Here is a 19,425-nt window from a genome sequence, read left to right as displayed (position 1 = left end):
AGAGAGATGCTGGTAAATGATTAAAAGTAAAATCTCCATCAGAGTAATTAAATACAAACCCTGGATTACAATTTCCCCTTACAGTAGAGAAATAAAGGACTGATGTTATTGACTGAGAATAACTCATGTTCAACATAAGACTGCACTGGATTTGGCTTCTTGCAGATATATCTAGAATAGAGCTGCAACTAACAATTATTTTTGTAATCAAATATTCTATCAATTATTCTGACAATCGGATAAAAAAATTGGTACATTCTATGTTGTTTTCATTTAATCATTTAAAACTTTTTTAGGCATTAGAAATATATTAAAACATGCAAATAAACCAACTAGAAATATTTTTTTAAATAAGAAAATAAACATTTTATTGCCTAAAGGGAAATAAAATAACATTTAGTGAATTTGAACTGGGTGAAGCTAAAATTATGCCACTTGAAGAGTTTTGGGTAAAACATATTTGTACAGTTTTGGTTTAATTACTGTTTTGTTTTTTTTTCAGCAAATTGCCTTTTTTTGAGTCTGTATACACCAGTCAATTATGAATGGATGACTTAATTAGTTGACTTATTTTAATAATTGATTCATCATGATTAATTGTTTCAGGACGAATCTAGACACAGCCATTACAGGTGGGTATTAAAGGTTAAAACATGCATGTGCAATATTAGCATAAAAAAACCCCTTTAAGTCTCATAAGAGTTTTTGTTACTTGATTAAACAGCTCTCTTCAATTATTTCCAACAGTTTGCTTGACATTATTTTCCAATGTTAAAGTGTTTTTGTTCAGTTTCCAGCTTTCGACAGGAGCTGGAATGAGGGAAGAGAAGAGCAAGGTATTCCTGTTTGACAAGGACAAAACGTGACGGCAGCTCTATTGGTAACAAACAACAAGTGGCCTTGTTCTGTATCAAACTGTGTTTTAACTTCCCAGTGAAGAACCTCGAGTCAACGGGCAGGATTCAGCAGAAATCAAACAGACACATGCTCACTTCTTTAATTTAGAAGACAAACAAAGATGCATGTGCTGTTTGGTTAGTTAAATAAGCCTAATAGTGGCAAGGTGCAAATAAGAGGACCAGCTCAGCTGATATTATCAACAGGTGCTTTTGTTCCTCAAACATTAGCAGATATTCATTTGCGAGAAAAACATTTTGTTTCAAGCTTGGAGGTAATTTATCAACAGTTTGTTGCAGAAGTTGAGTTAGGAATTATTTATTTTAAGCAGTAAAAAAGCAACTTACGTAATAGGTTCTCACTTCCTTCATGCGTTTATGATGTCATGGATTAGCCAGTCGACCTCCAGACATTACGATGCTTCTATCTTTTGAGTATCAAAGACGCTAATGACAATAGCAATCGGGCAGCATGAGGTTCTCACATTGTGTCAACCTTGAGTAAAAATGGCGTATTATGATTCATATGCCCTTATTTAAAACAGAAAAGCAGCAAATAGCCCTCCCTTAGCATAGGAGCTCTAATTAGGTTATAAATTACATATATTTGCAGTGAACCCCTCCTAGTCACTTTTCATTATTGTAGATTTTACTGTGGAATGTAAAAAAAAAAAAAATCCCTGATTTTGATTTTTTTTTCTCTAAAATATAGCAAATAAATGAAGCGTTGATAGCAGATAGGCTACTGGTTGGCATCTGAAAATCAGCTAAAATTGCTGGTGATTGACTGTACCTCCAAAATTAGAAATAAGGAAGAATGTAGAGGATGGCTTCTGTGGTAGAGCTAACATGGTTTCCACTGCCTGTATTAATACATATTAAGGCATATTAGGTGTTTGAAATATTAAAATAGGCAGCTGGAAGCATTTTTAAAGGGTGTCTCAACTTATGCCGGGCATCCACTGTATTGTCGTCGTGATCATGATTCAGACTTAAAGACACAGAATTAAACACTCACTAAATTCAATAGTTTTCATAACATTTAATACTTAGTACTATTCCTATTATTAAAGACAAATAGTGACAAACAGCTTTACTGACAGTTACCTTAATAAGAAGGTGGGTGACCCTTCTTTAACCGTCAATGTTTTTTGCAAACAGAAATATTTCTTAGCAGCTAAATCAGATTTTTTAATGAACTTTCAAACACTTTAGTTGCCATCTTTCAGCCAGATGCCCAGCAAGGTGCAGCTACAGGTGGAGGGACACTGTGTTGCTTCAAGCTGCATAATACCAAATCACATTTAAGGGACTTTAAACCATCTGGTATGATGGGTAATTTTAGTGGCTCTGAAATGTATAATTAATGTTGGAAAGCATCTCACTCCGAATAGAAAGAAGTTCTAAATCTGTTTCCGAGACGTATTTTTTCTTTTTCCTGATATTTATTTTAAAACACATTAAAGGGGTATGTTTCATTGAAAAAAGGAACAACTATTCTAAAACCAAGCTTAGAAAAAATATATATATAATAAAAATAAATATGAATTTACATTTGTAACTGCAACCATTTCATTATAAATGAAGAAAAGTGATCTTTGGGGGAAAAAAAATTACAAATCAAAATTTAAAAGCTTGGATGTTAAAACACTGTCTGCCATACATTAACATAAGAGTGTCTTTATCAAACATATTGTATTTTGCTTTGACAACTGAAAAAAAAAACAACTTTAAATTTTGTAATTGTCTATTACAGCTTGGCATTCTCAATCATCTTTGTAGTTTTTGGTGTCTTTGCACATATTCTACATGGAAATAGTTTCTCTTGTGTTTTTAAACATGCTTCACTCTGGAATACATAACATTTTATGAGTAAAAAGTTGGATTTTTGCTGGCACGGCATGGCCTGTAGGCAGGATGTCGGCTCGAGAGCTTTGCTGCTTATAAAATAATCAGCTATCAATCGAAGCTTTGCTTCGATTGCAAATAACGAGACTTAATCGAGATCAAACACAAACTTTGTGCTATAAAAAAAGAAGTGATTTTGCATTTTCACATGGAAACATTGCGGTTAAGGCCTTTATGGTTTGAACTAGCACTGCAAATTAAAGCGGTTTTAAGGGGTGAAAAAACTTGGGAAGAGAAGTGGAAAAGGACGGGGAGCTACACAGCGAAGGGAATTCCAGGAATCTCAGGATATGATGCAGTATTTGCCCTGGCCTGGGGAACAAACAACCCTCAGGTCTCGACTGAAGAAGACTGGGGAAAAAAAACGCAACAACAACAAAAAGAAACATCTAGAATACAAAGCAACTCAGAAAAAAATAACCGCACATATTTCACCTTTTTAGGGAGCAAATGGGAACAAATGTAATCTGTGGTGCTGTTTGTTAGTCTTTACCCCTCTTACGCCCACATGTTATGCTTGTTGATAACACAAACCCTGACAACAAGGCAGGAAACAAGAGTACCAAGAGGGCATGGAAATTCAACACCCCAGCTGCTTCCTTCTGCCCCCCTGAGATGCTAAACCAAGTGTTTATTTTACATGGCAACCCAGATGAAGTTTACTCCATTCAGAAACTCCTTTTATGGCTCAGATAAAGTCAGATATCTGCTTTTCATCAGCTTCTTCATACCAATCTAATTCTTTAACCAGAATTTGCAGCAGAAACTCGCTGTGTGGATGAAACTAAAGTCTGTTTTCCACTAATATGTTTGTGAAGGATCTTATAGTGAAGGGAGCCAACAAAGCTGGATCTATTGTGCCACCGTGCTAAAGCCTACTGACACCACAGAAGCTTTCAGAGAGTTTAAATAAAACTAATGATACAGGCCTGAACTTTATCTTAGAATAATTGGACTTAAACCAAAAACAAAAAGACTTGGGATCATTAAAAAATATTAAGATAATTAAAAAAAAACAACCTCTTCTTTAAATATTTAACTCGAGTAGGTGACTGTAGAAGCTATTTCTAAGCAGGTTCACGCAATTCTTCTGAAGTTACATAGCAAACCCGTCTGTGATAAAAGCAGGAAATCCTCTAGATGTAAAACGTAAAGCCGGAGAAATAAAGATTGGTAAAACTCGGCAAAAATCAGTTTGTTGGTGACAACCCGATCAAAATGCATCATATTAGCTGAATGAATATAAAAGAAAAACTAGTTAAACCATATCAAAAACTAGCATAGTTAGGTAGCCTTTAAAAGAGCCTTAACAAATGAAGAAAACATTTCATTTGATAAATTACTTATAGTTAGTCATGTTTGTAACTTATTGGTACGATAAGTAAAACCAGGCTGATATTACCAACCGTTGTTTATTTATATGTTGTAGTTGTTTGTGTGCATGCTTCAGGCTAGGTTTCACTGTTACGTGTTTGGACATGTGACAGTGATGCAGACAGGATGGGGGGTTTGTTTCCTGAAGCAGAGACGTTATGCCACAAGTGTGGTCGGTTTTGTCAGTGTACTCATTATAAAAATATTGGCACTTAGCCACAACATGTTATCAGCCACAAAATGAATATTAATTTTGGAAATTGATAGCTGCCCTAATTTTCCTATTGGTGCATCCCTATTAGATTGTAATGATTAATTAGAAATAGAGAATTTATTCCTTTAATTTGAGCTATTGTCCTCTCCATTCCTGTGTAAACATACAAAGACAATATTAAAGTGATTTTCCAGTTGTTAGCAGTAACTGGTTGCTAATAAGTCTAATATTTTCTGAGTTAACTACGTAAACTTTGTGAGGTAGCTGCAAATTATGGCAAAGTGTGCGAGGTTTTCTCAGACACATAAAGGCAAGAACTCAGAAAAGTAGGGAAGTCCAGATCTGATGTACCAATTAATCCATTTTCAAATGGACATCAAGACTCCCTTACTAACCACAAACTGAGACAGTAGACCAAAAACAGGTATCAAGTGTTATGTCAGCACAAATCCTGTTGATTCTGCTTTTTATTTTTACAACAATTTTAAAATGTGACGTGCACAAATTTTAAAAGCTTTATTGTAGGTCAATCACATCTTATTGACCAAACAAGTCTTGTTTATATCTGACAACTTAAGTGTTTGGAGTGAATGAAAGAGGGAGGCTCCTGCATCTTCCTGTCTGTCATTCATCCTACTTTGCTCACCGTCCTCTGACAATTGTTGAGGCGCAGAGAGAGCAGCTGAAATACTAGTCTTTCAATTTTACGACAAAATTAGCAAAGTAAAGAAACCATCAGGCAGAACAACTCTCCCTGTAACTTTTCCTACAATTAACTGGAGCAGCAGTGAAATATGATATGAGCTGAGTTATTGTTCAAGTCGCATCAAAACAGAGAGGAGACGTATGCTAGCATTAGCCAAACGCTTCAGCAGACTGACAAACAGGAAAACATAAATAGCATGAGCAAGAAACGTCACTTATTAAAACCTTCGCTGGTTGTGTCCAGATAAATGTCCAGAGACAAATGGTCCTGTGAAAAAACTATTAGGACTGTAGTTTTGGACAGGTAATGGGTAAGTAAATAATATAGGAAATAATCGCAGCACTACTGTAGATCATGTAATACAGGGATGTAAAAGGGAAATTTATTGCAGCACTTTATATATTTAAATGGAATATATTTTAATGATGTATCGGACAGAGACTTTGTAACAATGCCTGTTCTTAGATGACTGGGGTAAAAAAATAAAAAAAATCCTGGTCTGCAAATTTCTACAGAAATGTTCTGTTCAATTCACAACAAAAACAGGCAGCAAATTCGCATATTTAAGAAGTTAGAAATGTCCCATGTTTAATACATTTAATAACTTACTAATCAAAATATCCCTGTATGAAATGTTGTCAACTTTTACTATTCAGACTAGGCCTGTCGCGATAAACGGTAAATCAATTAATCGTACATAAATTAAAACTATCGACGTCATTTTAATTATCGGCATTATCGTCTCTTCCGACCCTTTTCTCTTTCTGTTGATGACACCGAATGAAAAAAGGCTCAACTCCAGTGCTCTCCATAGACTCCCTCCTTCCTCATTTTACTTAGTGTAAAGCCCAGCGCACACGACCGGCCCATTTTCAAAACCTGACAGACCACACATTAGCCGACAGAAATCCTAGGTATAACGGTTCGATCGTGTGGTGTCCAACAATGGGCACAAAATAATGGCTACAAGTCCAGTGAACTAATTTTAAAACCAGGCATTAATCAATGCTTTACTACAATCTACCTGCAATTAGGCCTGTTTGCTGAGCGATTAATTGTCTCAAAAATTATTGCGATAAACGATAATATTGTTTGAAGACCTTCTTACACTGAAAATGATGTCAACGACAATCTTAGATCGTTGGTCTTTCTAAGATTGTGTTGTGTGTTACCGTAGATCCTCGTTGCCGCTCCGATCTAAATCAGGGTTTTTTCCCCGACTGGGATCTTAACGCAGCCTGTTGAATGTGACAGGCAGCCAATCAGAAAGCGCGGATTCACCTCCGTGTTTTCTGAGGGGAAATTACGTCCCAAACAGCTGACACGGCGCAACCCGAAGTCCAGCGGACATTGGAGATAATATGTGGAAACAACATTAATGTTTATTCAACATGCATAGAATATAGAAATGACAAGAGGAGGAGTTGGAGCGAAATTGCTACCGCAGTTGATAAACCCGGTAACTTTTCAGCTGTTCTTCGTTAACGTGACGTAAATAGGTTCTAATGATTTTCATTCAGTCAGGACTTTACGCTGACACTAGCCACATGCATTGCAGGTAGATTGTAGTAAAGCATTAATTAATGCCTGGTTTTAAAATTAATTCACTGAACTTGTAGCCATTACTTTGTGCCCATTGTTGGACACCACATGGCAGGAACGAACCCGATCGAACCGTTATACCAAGGATTTCTGTCGGCTAATGTGTGGTCTGTCAGGTTTTGAAAATGGGCCGACAATCGGCCGACAGCTCTAAGATCGCATAGTGCGCGCTGGGCTTTACACTAAGGAAATGAGGAAGGGAGGAGTCAGTGGAGAGCACCGGAGTTGAGCTTTTTTTCATTCAGTCTCATTAGCTGAAAGAGAAAAAGGTCGGAAGAGACGATAGTGCCGATAATTAAAATGACGTCGATAGCTTTAATTTATCGTACGATTAATCGATTTATCGTTTATCGCGACAGGCCTACGTCTATAATAAATGTTTGAAACTGATGAGAACTGATTTCCGGTACATGTAACAGAGTAACTTTAACACTTCCTATCAAAAGATAACACAACCCGTCAGGATACCACCGAAATCTTAATAAGGTTGGGTCGGAGAGTGTATCAAAGTTTAGATACATGTAGCAAACTTCTATAACGGCTGTTTTACGACCGTTATAGCTACAAACCGTAATTATGAAACAAAATCACTCTTTTTCCCTCGAACGTCTAAACACGTCTAGCAAGTAATTACGAAATCAGCACCGAATGAACTTGTCAATTTACATTTTAGCGGGGACAGTTTCCACCAGCTTCACACTACTAACCTGTAAACAAGAACAGCTTTAGCGAACGAAGAACGACCGCCATCTTTTTCCCCAAACTCTGTCTGAGGCGCAAGGGGGAAAGGGGCGGGGCTCCTCACTCTAGGTCTCCTGGTGAAACGCTGTCTATAATTTGGCTCTAACAAAACTGGAAACATCAGTATGAGACCTGAAAGAGCGTAGGGACACCCTAGAGCAACGCATGGAAGGAGCAGAGAGTAGAAACGGTAGAAAGGTACTCAACTTTTTCTACTACTTTTACACGACTTCACAGGCCCTCGCATACAGGTGCTGGTGCGAGGGCCTTCACATGCCTTCGCATCCAGGTGGCGGTGCGAGGGCCTTCACAGGCCAGGTCATTCAAGGATCGCTGGCCTTCACAGGCCCTCGCGTCCACGTGGCGGTGCGAGGGCCTTCACAGGCCAGGTCATTCAAGGATCCCTGGCCTTCACAGGCCCTCGCGTCCACGTTCGGTGCAAGGGCCTTCACAGGCCAGGTCCTTGAAGGATCCCTGGCCTTCACAGGCCCTCGCGTCCACGTTCGGTGCGAGGGCCTTCACAGGCCAGGTCCTTGAAGGATCCCTGGCCTTCACAGGCCCTCGCGTCCACGTTCGGTGCGAGGGCCTTCACAGGCCAGGTCCTTGAAGGATCCCTGGCCTTCACAGGCCCTCGCGTCCACGTTCGGTGCGAGGGCCTTCACAGGCCAGGTCCTTGAAGGATCCCTGGCCTTCACAGTCCCTCGCGTCCACGTTCGGTGCGAGGGCCTTCACAGGCCAGGTCCTTGAAGGATCCCAGGCCTTCACATTACCACGTGGTCGTCTTATTCAAGCACTTCTGAAGGAACAGCCTGCGATGTCATCGATGACATCACGTTCGTTTTGTCGGTCTGATGTCATCAGTGACAGTCAGGGACGGACGTGATGTCATCGATGACATCGCAGGCTGTTACCTCAGAAAAAATATTTTTTATACCTATGTTACATGTCTCAGCTGTATTGAAAGAGTTGTAACAATTGATGTTTGTTATTTTTTGTCTCTTCTTCTCCTTTCTTCCGAGTGGGAAGCCTGTAAACAAGAACAGCTTTAGCGAACGAAGAACGACCGCCGTTTTCTTCCCCAAACTCTGTCTGTTTTATTACAAATTGTCAAAATCATGAAATCATGCAATCACACATTGAACATTCCTTTGTGCATTCATGTCTATGTGTCCTTCCGTTGCTCCAAAACAACCATATTCCATCTACTTCAATAAACAACATCAGCCCCCACCAGCTGTGACAGCATCCATGGGCCAAATCAAAACAATTCAACAATCGATTTAAATCTTACAGATTTACATAAAAAGAAAACTATTCCTCAAGTTCAGTGAAATTGTAAGGCTACTAATTTCTTTGAATTGTAATAACTCTGAAAAATGTAATCATATTATTAGTTCTATAATTTAACATGGGCATATTTAGAGGACTAGATCTAGCTTAAGCTAGTACAGTAGAATCAATTACAGGGTAGTAGGGGAAAAGTGGTAACGTCTATATAGGCCTGTCACGATAGCAAATTTTGCTGAGCGATTAATTGTCTCAAAAATTATTGCGATAAACGATAATATTGTTTGAAGACCTTTTTACACTGAAAATGATGTAATAATGCATGCTATTTCCTGCCAAAGATAGATACAGTTTATTTTCAAAAGAACACTAAACACTTGAACTGATAAACAAAATAAACAAAACAACCAAAAACAAAAATAAAATGGATTCTCAGTCTCCATTAACAAAAAACTCACTTGGAAAAAAAAACTAAACAACATAAAGTAAAAGTGGAAATAAATACTGCATTCAACCAAAAGAGTGCAGATTATGAAGTCTGTATATTATGTTGCCCTTCAGTAATAATTAGATTTAAATAGAGAAAATGGGCACATCGACTACCTGATGCAATATTTCACACTACATGGTTTTTTTATCCTATTTTTCCCCTTACGACAATCTTAAAACGTTGGTCTTTCTAAGATTGTGTTGTGTGTTACCGTAGATCCTCGTTGCCGCTCCGATCTAAATCAGGGATTTTCCCCGACTGGGATCTTAACGCAGCCTGTTGAATGTGACAGGCAGCCAATCAGAAAGCGCGGATTCTCCTCCGTGTTTTCTGAGCGGAAATTACGTCCCAAACAGCTGACACGGCGCAACCCGAAGTCCAGCGGACATTGGAGATGATATGTGGAAACAACATTAATGTTTATTCAACATGCAAAGAATATAGAAATGACAAGTGGAGGAGTTGGAGCGAAATTGCTATCGCAGTTGATAAACCCGGTAACTTTTCAGCTGTTCTTCGTTAACGTGGCGTAAATAGGTTATAATGATTTTCATTCAGTCAGGACTTTACGCTGACACTAGCCACATGCATTGCAGGTAGATTGTAGTAAAGCATTAATTAATGCCTGGTTTTAAAATTAGTTCACTGAACTTGTAGCCATTATTTTGTGCCCATTGTTGGACACCACACGGCAGGAACGAACCCGATCGAACCGTTATACCAAGGATTTCTGTCGGCTAATGTGTGGTCTGTCAGGTTTTGAAAATGGGCCGACAATCGGCCGACAGCTCTAAGATCGTATAGTGCGCGCTGGGCTTTACACTAAGGAAATGAGGAAGGGAGGAGTCAGTGGAGAGCACCGGAGTTGAGCTTTTTTTCATTCAGTCTCATTAGCTGAAAGAGAAAAAGGTCGGAAGAGACGATAGTGCGATAATTAAAATGACGTCGATAGCTTTAATTTATCGTACGATTAATCGATTTATCGTTTATCGCTACAGGCCTACCTGCAATGCATGTGGCTAGTGTCAGCGTAAAGTCCTGACTGAATGAAAATCATTAGAACCTATTTACGCCACGTTAACGAAGAACAGCTGAAAAGTTACCGGGTTTATCAACTGCGGTAGCAATTTCGCTCCAACTCCTCCTCTTGTCATTTCTATATTCTTTGCATGTTGAATAAACATTAATGTTGTTTCCACATATCATCTCCAATGTCCGCTGGACTTCGGGTTGCGCCGTGTCAGCTGTTTGGGACATAATTTCCGCTCAGAAAACACGGAGGAGAATCCGCGCTTTCTGATTGGCTGCCTGTCACATTCAATAGGCTGCGTTAAGATCCCAGTCGGGGAAAATCCCTGATTTAGATCGGAGCGGCAACGAGGATCTACGGTAACACACAACACAAACTTAGAAAGATCAACGTTTTAAGATTGTTGTAAGGGGAAAAATAGGATAAAAAAACCGTGTAGTGTGAAATATTGCATCAGGTAGTCGATGTGCCCATCTTCTCTATTTAAATCTAATTATTACTGAAGGGCAACATAATATACAGACTTCATAATCTGCACTCTTTTGGTTGAATGCAGTATTTATTTCCACTTTGGCTTTATGGTGTTTAGTTTTTTTTTTTCAAGTGAGTTTTTTGTTAATGGAGACTGAGAATCCATTTTATTTTCGTTTTTGGTTGTTTTGTTTATTTTGTTTATCAGCTCAAGTGTTAAGTGTTCTTTTGAAAATAAAGTGTATCTATCCTTGGCAGGAAATCGCATGCATTATTACGTAATTTCCATTAAATCAGTGTAAAAAGGTCTTCAAACAATATTATCGTTTATCACAATAATTTTTGAGACAATTAATCGTTGAGCAAAATTTGCTATCGTGACAGGCCTAATTCAGACAGATTTCCAAGTGAGCTTAGTACAACTTTTATTGTATTTACATGATATTTTCTAAACTTTATAGATTTCCCATTCAGTAAAAAGTGCAAACAGAGCATTGCGTGACCAACTCCACAGCCGTCAGCTGATTCCCTGCCTTCATATCAACACTCAGCCAGGAAGAACTTTGGAACTTAAACCAGCTACAAGATAAAGGTGTTTGGTAAAATATCCAGTGTTGCGGTTCAGTGTGTGAGGTATTTGTCTTGTTTTGCACAAAGCCAGAAAAACTTGTTAAGGGACAAACTTTGCTCCAATACACTCAGGAAACTGGCATTTTAATTTAAAACCACGTGATTTGGACTGAACCTTCAAAAGCAGCAGGGTCATTTACATGTACTAACACGCTAAAGTACTTTACTACAGCAGAATCCACAGTCAGAAGCAGCTACGTGTGATTCGATGAATGGATAAGAACTTATCTGTTTTTCTCAGCGGCTGTTTGATCATTTCAAACCGAATACGGACTGTTTTCTAGACGATGGAGGTCACAAACACACTGCAATCGTGAGGTCAGCAGTGTGCTTGACACCGTATCCGATCGTCTTAAACCAGCCAAGTGTGTAACTATGCCAACGGCAGTCACATTACTGTGAGCAAACAACAGTTTTCACATTAGGCCTGTGAAGGCTGTTTAGTAAATGGTGTCCTTTGTTGACACCAGATGAAGGAAGGTGTGAGTCACACACAAATTTCCAGCTTGGCCACTGTAAAGCTACTGTTAAAGCAAAGCCTGTCCTGCTACCTGTGTAAGGAACCAGCGTCCGAAATATAAACAAAAACAAGTAAATAAATGCGTGTTCAGCTTTAGGTAAAGACAAAATGTACAAATTGACTGGAAAAAAAGCCTCTCTGATGAAGAAATATGTAGGTCATACACATACAAAAAGCAAATCCCTCCAAAAACCTTTTACGAAGATTTCCTTCATTGTAACACCACACACTGGGTTCCCTATGTGTCTAAGTAAAGGCAGTGCCACATCCTCAGTTTTCCAGAGTGTGCATTCGCTGAACAAACAGGAACCTACTGTGGTAAAATGGCACACCTCAAGGAGTGGAGGGATTCTCTCAAAGCGCTCACTGCGAGCTGCGCCGCGCCGCCATACTTGGATATGGAGTTATGCTTTGGCTATTCTGAGTGCAGCAAAGCCAGAAAACCTATTATGTTCTTTATCTATTAGAAGTTGTTTAAAGTAGGGGTGGGGGTTTGGGTGCTACCTGAGGATTAAACAGCAGATTGACAAAGCAGCAGCTTTGACGAAAGACACAAAGGAGGAATTCTCTTTAAGACCAACACACTAACACACCTCTTTGAGATGAATGACTACATTCATCGAGCCGTCAAAATTTTAACGGACAACGTGAGATACGCGAAGGAACGTTTTAAGCTAGTGCTGCGTGATAGTAGGGTGATAATAATATTGATTAGAACTACAACTGAAGATTATTTTAGTAATTATTTTGATTATTAATCGGTTTTTAAAAAACGGTTGCGCATTCCGTAGATTTTTTTTATTCAACCAATTAAAACAACAATTCTTTTTATATAAGAGAAACATGTTATTGACTAAAATGCATAGAAAGCCCTCGTGTAGTTTGATCATTTGTAGTAAAGGATGCATCTGCCGCTACAAAATGCCTTCTACTAATCTGCTGATTATTTTTTTGGATTAATAATTGGATAACAAAAGGAGATTAATAGGAGATTTTTCTTAAAGAATTTGAATCATGTGAAGCTAAAAATATAACTTTAGGAGTTTTGGGTGGAATATATTTACAGTCAAAAAAGGTTTTTCAACCTAAAGGCAGATTTTATATATTTTTGTCCAGTTTTGGCTTAATTACGACTGCGTTGTTGTTTTCAGCAAATGGCCTTTTTTTTAGAGTCTGTATAGTCCAGTTAAGAACTAGTTATACAATTACTTCAATAGTTGATTGATCATGACTCATTTGATCAATCATTTCAGTCCTAATATTGCTTATGAATAAATCTTTCTTTTATACCACCACAATCTCCCCAACAGCTTTCTAATCTTACCTTAAATTAACATAACCAAATCTTTGTTGATATGTGGATGATTGTGGTTCCATACACTGGACGGATCCGTTTTGAACCGGATCTTTCTAGCTGAGATTTCCGGAGTGCAGTCATGAAACTTTTAAGTGGAAATCTGTAACGTAACCTAATCTAAATTTTTTTTATATATAAAAACACACACACACAAAAATACTGATTTTCATTCCTGCTAAAATCAAACCTCCTGATTATTGTAGTTTGCTGCAATGTAGCCTAACTGTACCTCTGAAACTTAGCTATCCTAAATAGAGTGCTTCTTTAGTTTTCACAATGGAACTATGAATGTTTTTCTACAACTGGAAATATTCCCAAACAACCAACTTTGTTTTTTGTTTTTTTTGTGAAGGACAAGGTGTAATGGTGTTCTCTCAGCCTGCTGATTGGCAGTGTGCAGCAAAGAGACGAAGGAAGAGAGCCACTTTCCCCTGTGCACTATTCAACTGGATAAAAACACCAGCTACATTGGTGCCATCTTACATTTACTATTTTTTTTATTTTTAATTTGAGTGGTTTTCAAATCCTAACTCAAAATCCTTGGCATATGTTGATATGAAATTGCCAATGCCTAAAAGAGATAATGACTAAATACACTGCAGCTAACTAATAATAATAAAAAAATGCTACAAATGCATCAATTAATCAGCTAGAAATTGAAATCGAGAAAATGTTTTCTTAAAAGTCTCCAAAAGAAAAAAGGCACATTAAGAACAACAAAAAAGGAGTGGCGCATCTGTCGTTACGTCCCTGGTGAACCGACACATCTCACACGGCCTTAATGACAGCACAATAAATAGAAAAGTTAATTTATACATACAGACATGCAGAAAATGACAAATACTACCATGTCTCCAGGGGTCCTTCGGCTCCACCGCTCCAGAAACAATGTCGTCGTCTGAAGGAAATGTCACCCGTTTTCCACTCTGTTTGCGTTTCTCTTCCCCCTCCTCCACCAAGGGATACAGTCCCGCTTGATCAGCGGCAGACGCCTCGGTGCTGCACGTCTGGATTGCATTTGCCTGGCCTTCTGCTGTCCTGCCGGCTGGGACGTACTGAGGACTGGACTTGGAGTTCAAAGCGTTGTCTGAGATCGACGTGGCGTTCGCAGACTCGGCCTCCAGCACCCCGCTCTCGTCCAGACTCAGATCCACCCCGATGTCCATGTCCACGCCATCGTCCCCTGCCTCCACAACAGCTTGTGCAGAGTTGCTGTCCTTGTCCTCCTTCATGTTCACCTCCTCCTCCTCTATAACAATCTTGTGCTGCTCATCGTTAGACGAGATCAAGTCAGTGGGATTATCTACAGCAGGGGTGTCCTGGGCACAGCTCTTTTTATTTCCATTGACTTCATCAATTTCCAGTGTGTCTTGGTTGTCCTCCTCAGTTGTCTGGAGATTGTCAGTGAGCTGAGGCATAAGGTAGGTTTCAGAGGCCTCTGTGGGAACACTGGTTTGTTTCTCTAAGTCACTGTCTGTCATCAGTTCAGAAATACGAGGGGTGACCGCTTCTGTGTTGTTGGTAGTGTTATGATCATCGTCCACGTTGGCCTTTGTCTTGACATTACACAAATCTAGACACTGCTCTTCGAAATTCATGTTTACATTTCAGCTCGCAAACTGTTGCACACCGTATGGTCAGCAGGTAAGACAGTGACCACCTGGAACAGACAAGCTCCTCTCTCTAACTTTAAAGCTGATGAGTCCCCGTTTTTTGGTCATTCAAGCGTGTGAGAAACATCCATCTTTCTATGCTTTTATTTTGTTTTCGATGTGAAAATAATATACTTCAACAAACAACCGTCAAATGTTGTCAGAAACCAACTAAATAAAGTGCAATTTTGTTGAAATGTCATTTAACAAGAAAACGCTACTGTTGCCTGCACTTGTTCATAAACCAAACTATAAAGCCTAACTATGAACGCACAGGTAAGCGCTAAATTTCTGGCAGTCCTATCTTATTGCTTCGTTTAGGGGGCGAATAATGTCTCCCTGGTAGTCAGCATATTACTGGCAGGAACAAACGGGGCCAGGCCACTCTACTAAAACGAACAGGTCGCTCAGGGAGCTTAAGGAGCCAAATCATCAACGTGAATTAAAGCGAGCTAACGCGTTGCTAGCTTGCTAAAGTTGTCCAACAATGACGCCCAGGCCCGAGTAGGGTAGCATGCCTGCTTCTTTACACCAACCCGACAGTTTCTCCAAGTTCATTCTTCCGTGACAAGAAGACGAAATATATTCCCTCCGCTCTAGATCTTGGTCTCACCCTCTGTCGTGGCGCAACTCTCCCTTCTCGCATCACAGCCCTCAGCCAGCGGCGGCGGAAAAAAACAGGCGTCACACTCCGAGCAATGAACATGCCTCGGTGGCTAAGCTCAGCGCTCAGGAAACGCACCGGGACTACCGGTGCTTACGGTCGGAGGACTACGGCTACGATATTCCCACCATTTGGCTCTCGGCTGTATCTCCGGCACCGGGAGGAGTCAGCTGAGCCTGGGTTTTTTTTTTGTTTTTTTTTTTGTCCAACGTTCTCCTTCGCTAGCCTGTTGAAGTCCAACAACTGTTTGTTGCGCACTCGTCATACGTCAGCACGTAGCCGCACGTACGCAAGGTACGTTTAGCTTACGCACCGGTATGGCATGCAATTGTATCACATAATAGTGAATGCTCTCTACGAAGTTAAAAACGTTTCAACTTTTGATACAATGAAAGTCAAATGCACAGTTGATATCAAAGTATCCAGACGAGGAGAATGCTATCTTTCAGTACATGAAGGGCAAAAGAAAAAAGAAGAAAAGAAAGGAAGAAAGAAAGAGAGAAAGGAAGAAAGAAAGAAAGAAAGTTAGAAAGTTGTCATCCGTAAAATTACTCAAGTCACAGTGAAAAGAGTAATTGTTAAAAAAAAGTGTACTCGAGTACTAACTGATTATAGCACTTGGCTGAATATTTAAACAATATATAATCAGACAGAAAAATATAAGTTTGTGTGCAAATTCTGATATTTTAAAGACTAAACTAGTAAGAAAATAAAACACACAAATAACAAAATTACAAAATAAATTCAAAAAGGACAAAGTATCTGATTTGCAAACGTGTTACTTCAGCTTGAATTTGTTATTTTGTGATTATGGTATTGTTAGCACAATCTTTACAAAACAAATTCTTACGATTGCTAGTGACAGGGTAAGGTAGTTCCAGTGTCAGTATATACTGTTTCCTTTTACCTTATCTCCAAAGAGCTCAACAGGTGGCAACTTTAGAACAATGAAGCTTGAGGAAAAACAACAAAACTCACTTGAACATAAAGTGTTGGTGTGTTTTCGAGTCTGGTGCATTGTTGGCTAAAATATCTTTGTTCTTCATTCAGTGTAATTACTTGCAGTGAGTAAAGTAGCCAGAACTGTTGCTAAAGAAAACATTGTATAACATTAATTCTCAAGTAAAAGTAAAAAGTACTTTTTTTTTTTTTTTCAAAAATATTACTGAACTAGTGAATACCCACCTCTGACAAAAAGTTTATTTGTATAACTTTACACAAGCACATGGCAAATTCAACGTTCTTCACAGGAAAATAAAGGACAAAAATGTAAGAAATACACTTTTAAAAAGAAACCCATTCAAAGAATAAATGTAAAATTTTAGCACTACATTAAAAAAAGAAACATTGAAGTACAAAAAAAGGAGAGCTGTTTGGGTTGATTATATGTTGCAGTGATCTTGCCTTATAAGATCACTGTGGCAAAACACCTGTTAAGTTTAATGACCTGCAAGGTTTTGTTTTTCTCCTTCAAAATGAAAGACGACAATCTGACTTTAGAAATCTTCCAAGGAATATACACTTCGTTACCTAGATGAGGGATGTACTGATGCAGCCAATTTTTTTTATTTATTTATTCCAATAATTCAGTTAAAACGTTAATCAAACTAGTAGGCCTTCATATTACTTGGTACCCATGAAGTACAACTCAGTTGTAAAAAGGTTTGTGACCTCAGAAATAGATGAGTAAAATGTCCAGAATAGTGAGAAGCTTTGACATAATGATATGTATGTAAAACCAACGGCAAACATGTTGATGCAGTGTGGCAATTAAATGTAGCATCATTTTATCATGACACTTTTCTTAATCCAGTCTAGATTGTGTTGTTTCATTTCTATCAATTGCTTGCCAGAGTTTTTTCTTTTTTGTTTTGGTGCATCTAACGGTCCCTAGAAGACAGCGTCTCTCTCTCTAGGGCGTGCCGTGGTGGCGTAGGGGTTAGCACGGCCCACATTTGGAGGCCTCAAGTCCTCGACGCGGCTGTCGCGGGTTCGATTCCCGGACCCGGCGACGTTTACCGCATGTCTTCCCCCCTCTCCTTCCCCCTTTCCTGTCAGCCTACTTCATGAAAAAGGGACTCTAGAGCCCACAAAAAGACCCCCTGGAGGGGTTAAAAAAAAAAAAAGAAGACAGCGTCTCACACACACACACCTTACTAGGAAATTTCTTTCAACGCCTCGCTAAAAGTTGCTTTCAGCAATGACTAAATCAGTCTTAAGCTAGGACTCCCCTGCATGTCCTTTTAGGCCAATGTAGGACCTCTGAGGATATGGGCAAAGGTTTAGGTAATTTTGTCAGGGGGAAGTCCAGGTCCCAAGTCCTGCTGGAAAATGAAATGAGAGCGTGAAGTGCTAAAAATTACAAAGAGTGTTCAGATGGAGCACAGACACCAGCAAGAGTCGTGGCAGTTTAAAGCAGACTGTGGAAAGATCACAAGCAGCCCCACTGTTCTTTACTTTGGGACACTGAGTGCCAAATGAAATGCACAATAGCCTTCCACCCAAATTTAACCACTGAGCAATCAGTTTTCTGTAGCTCAAACCCTGGCGCTCTGCAGTGCTTAATGCTGCAACTCCAGACCTCATAAGCAGTCTGTGCCCTAGTCAACTTTTCACAAGGTTAGCTGTAGCACCGTTCAACAGCCACACCGCCTCCCATGTGTGGATGGTGTATGAACTGGAGCCAATCATGCCACAACACATCAAGAATCCTTCAAGTTTCTGAACACTAGGCACCTCACTGTGGCCTGGATTATATTAGAGCACATATGTAACTAGTTTGAGTCATTTCCTAGTTAATATTTTGGACAGACCTCTTCAAAATGAAGTTTAATACAGGTTATGCTTTAATAAGGTCAAGTATAAAGTTTAAGAACATTACAAATTTGATCTGCCACAATTAAAATGTTTGAGAATCAACATCTTTAGCAGTTGCACTTGGACCTGTGGTCTTCTTTGGTAGGAGGGATGCATGAATGTTTGGCATCACCCCACCATCCGAGATGGTGACCCCTTCCAGTACGATTTTGAGCTCTTCGTCGTGCTTCACAGCCAGCAAGATGTGGCGCGGCGAAATGCGGCGCTTCTTGTTTTCACGGCTGGCGTTTCCAGCCAGCTCCAGGACTTCAGCGCAGAGATAATCCAGGACGGCTGCAAGGTACACAGCAGTGCCGACGCCAATCCTCGCTGCGTAGTTGCCTTTTCTGAGCAGCCTATGAATGCGGCCGACTGGGAAAGTGAGTCCTGCTCTGGAGGAACGGGATACTGCAGATTTAGGCTTGGATGCAGCTTTCTTTAATCGGCCAGACATCGTTACGCTGGATTCAAAGAAACACACAACAAGGCTCAGAAATCAAAACACACCTCAAACTGTTTCTTAAACAACTTTAAAATCCTACTAAGTCATTCACTCATACCCAACGCACTCACCAGGAACACTTCCACAGGAGAGCCTGACTACAGACTGAACCCAGAAAGCAGCCTTTAATGACCCAGTTAATGAGTTGATTGTTGACACCTGAAGACATTGAGACACCTGTAAAAACCAGTTGATTTAAAAAAATCTATTGAAACTGACAGAACCTGAATTCATGAAAGCTACACATTCTTGCCAATAGTGTAAACAGAAACCATATGTAACTCAGGTGGTGCAAATGAGACGCTGAGATGTTTCACATTTATGTTATTTAGTTTTTATACTTTCATTGTTTTTTAGTATTATCTGAAATGCATCTTAACTCAGGACATAAATTAAGGAAAACTGTGTTAGGCTGATTAGTTTTTGTTGTTGGCACAATAAAAACTAATGGGGTCACAGCTTAAGGAAAATATATTGGTGGAGAGGGCAGCACAGCTAAGTATGTGAGTTGTACCCAAGAAAAAT

At 39.4% G+C, this 19,425-nt stretch overlaps 2 protein-coding genes across 2 annotated transcripts in view; both read right to left on the bottom strand.

The window, feature by feature from the left end:
- Window positions 1-15,813, bottom strand: part of ppp1r37 (protein phosphatase 1, regulatory subunit 37) — a 47,921-nt gene extending 32,108 nt beyond the window's left edge. The window contains exon 1 of the mRNA XM_032590631.1: window positions 14,074-15,813. Coding sequence (XP_032446522.1) covers window positions 14,074-14,824 — 751 coding nt within the window. The 5' untranslated portion in view covers window positions 14,825-15,813. The remainder of the gene's footprint in view (window positions 1-14,073) is intronic.
- Window positions 15,814-18,356: 2,543 nt separating this feature from the next.
- Window positions 18,357-19,023, bottom strand: LOC116708065 (late histone H2A.2.2-like). The gene is made up of 2 exons (XM_032545832.1): window positions 18,972-19,023; window positions 18,357-18,859 (listed from the first exon to the last, which is right to left on the bottom strand). The coding sequence occupies exon 2, from the start codon at window positions 18,850-18,852 to the stop codon at window positions 18,442-18,444; it is 411 nt and encodes a 136-aa protein (XP_032401723.1). The 5' UTR covers window positions 18,853-18,859; window positions 18,972-19,023; the 3' UTR covers window positions 18,357-18,441.
- Between the last annotated feature and the right edge of the window lie 402 nt (window positions 19,024-19,425).

Source organism: Xiphophorus hellerii, chromosome 18 (assembly GCF_003331165.1).
Source record: "Xiphophorus hellerii strain 12219 chromosome 18, Xiphophorus_hellerii-4.1, whole genome shotgun sequence".
Classification (NCBI taxonomy): Eukaryota; Metazoa; Chordata; class Actinopteri; order Cyprinodontiformes; family Poeciliidae; genus Xiphophorus; species Xiphophorus hellerii.
Note: the sequence above shows the minus strand (reverse complement) of the source record. Positions and strands in the feature narration are given on the sequence as shown.

Bases quoted from the DNA above. Each gene is read 5' to 3' on its own strand.
- LOC116708065 (XM_032545832.1), bottom strand. From the start codon at position 18,852: ATGTCTGGCCGATTAAAGAAAGCTGCATCCAAGCCTAAATCTGCAGTA.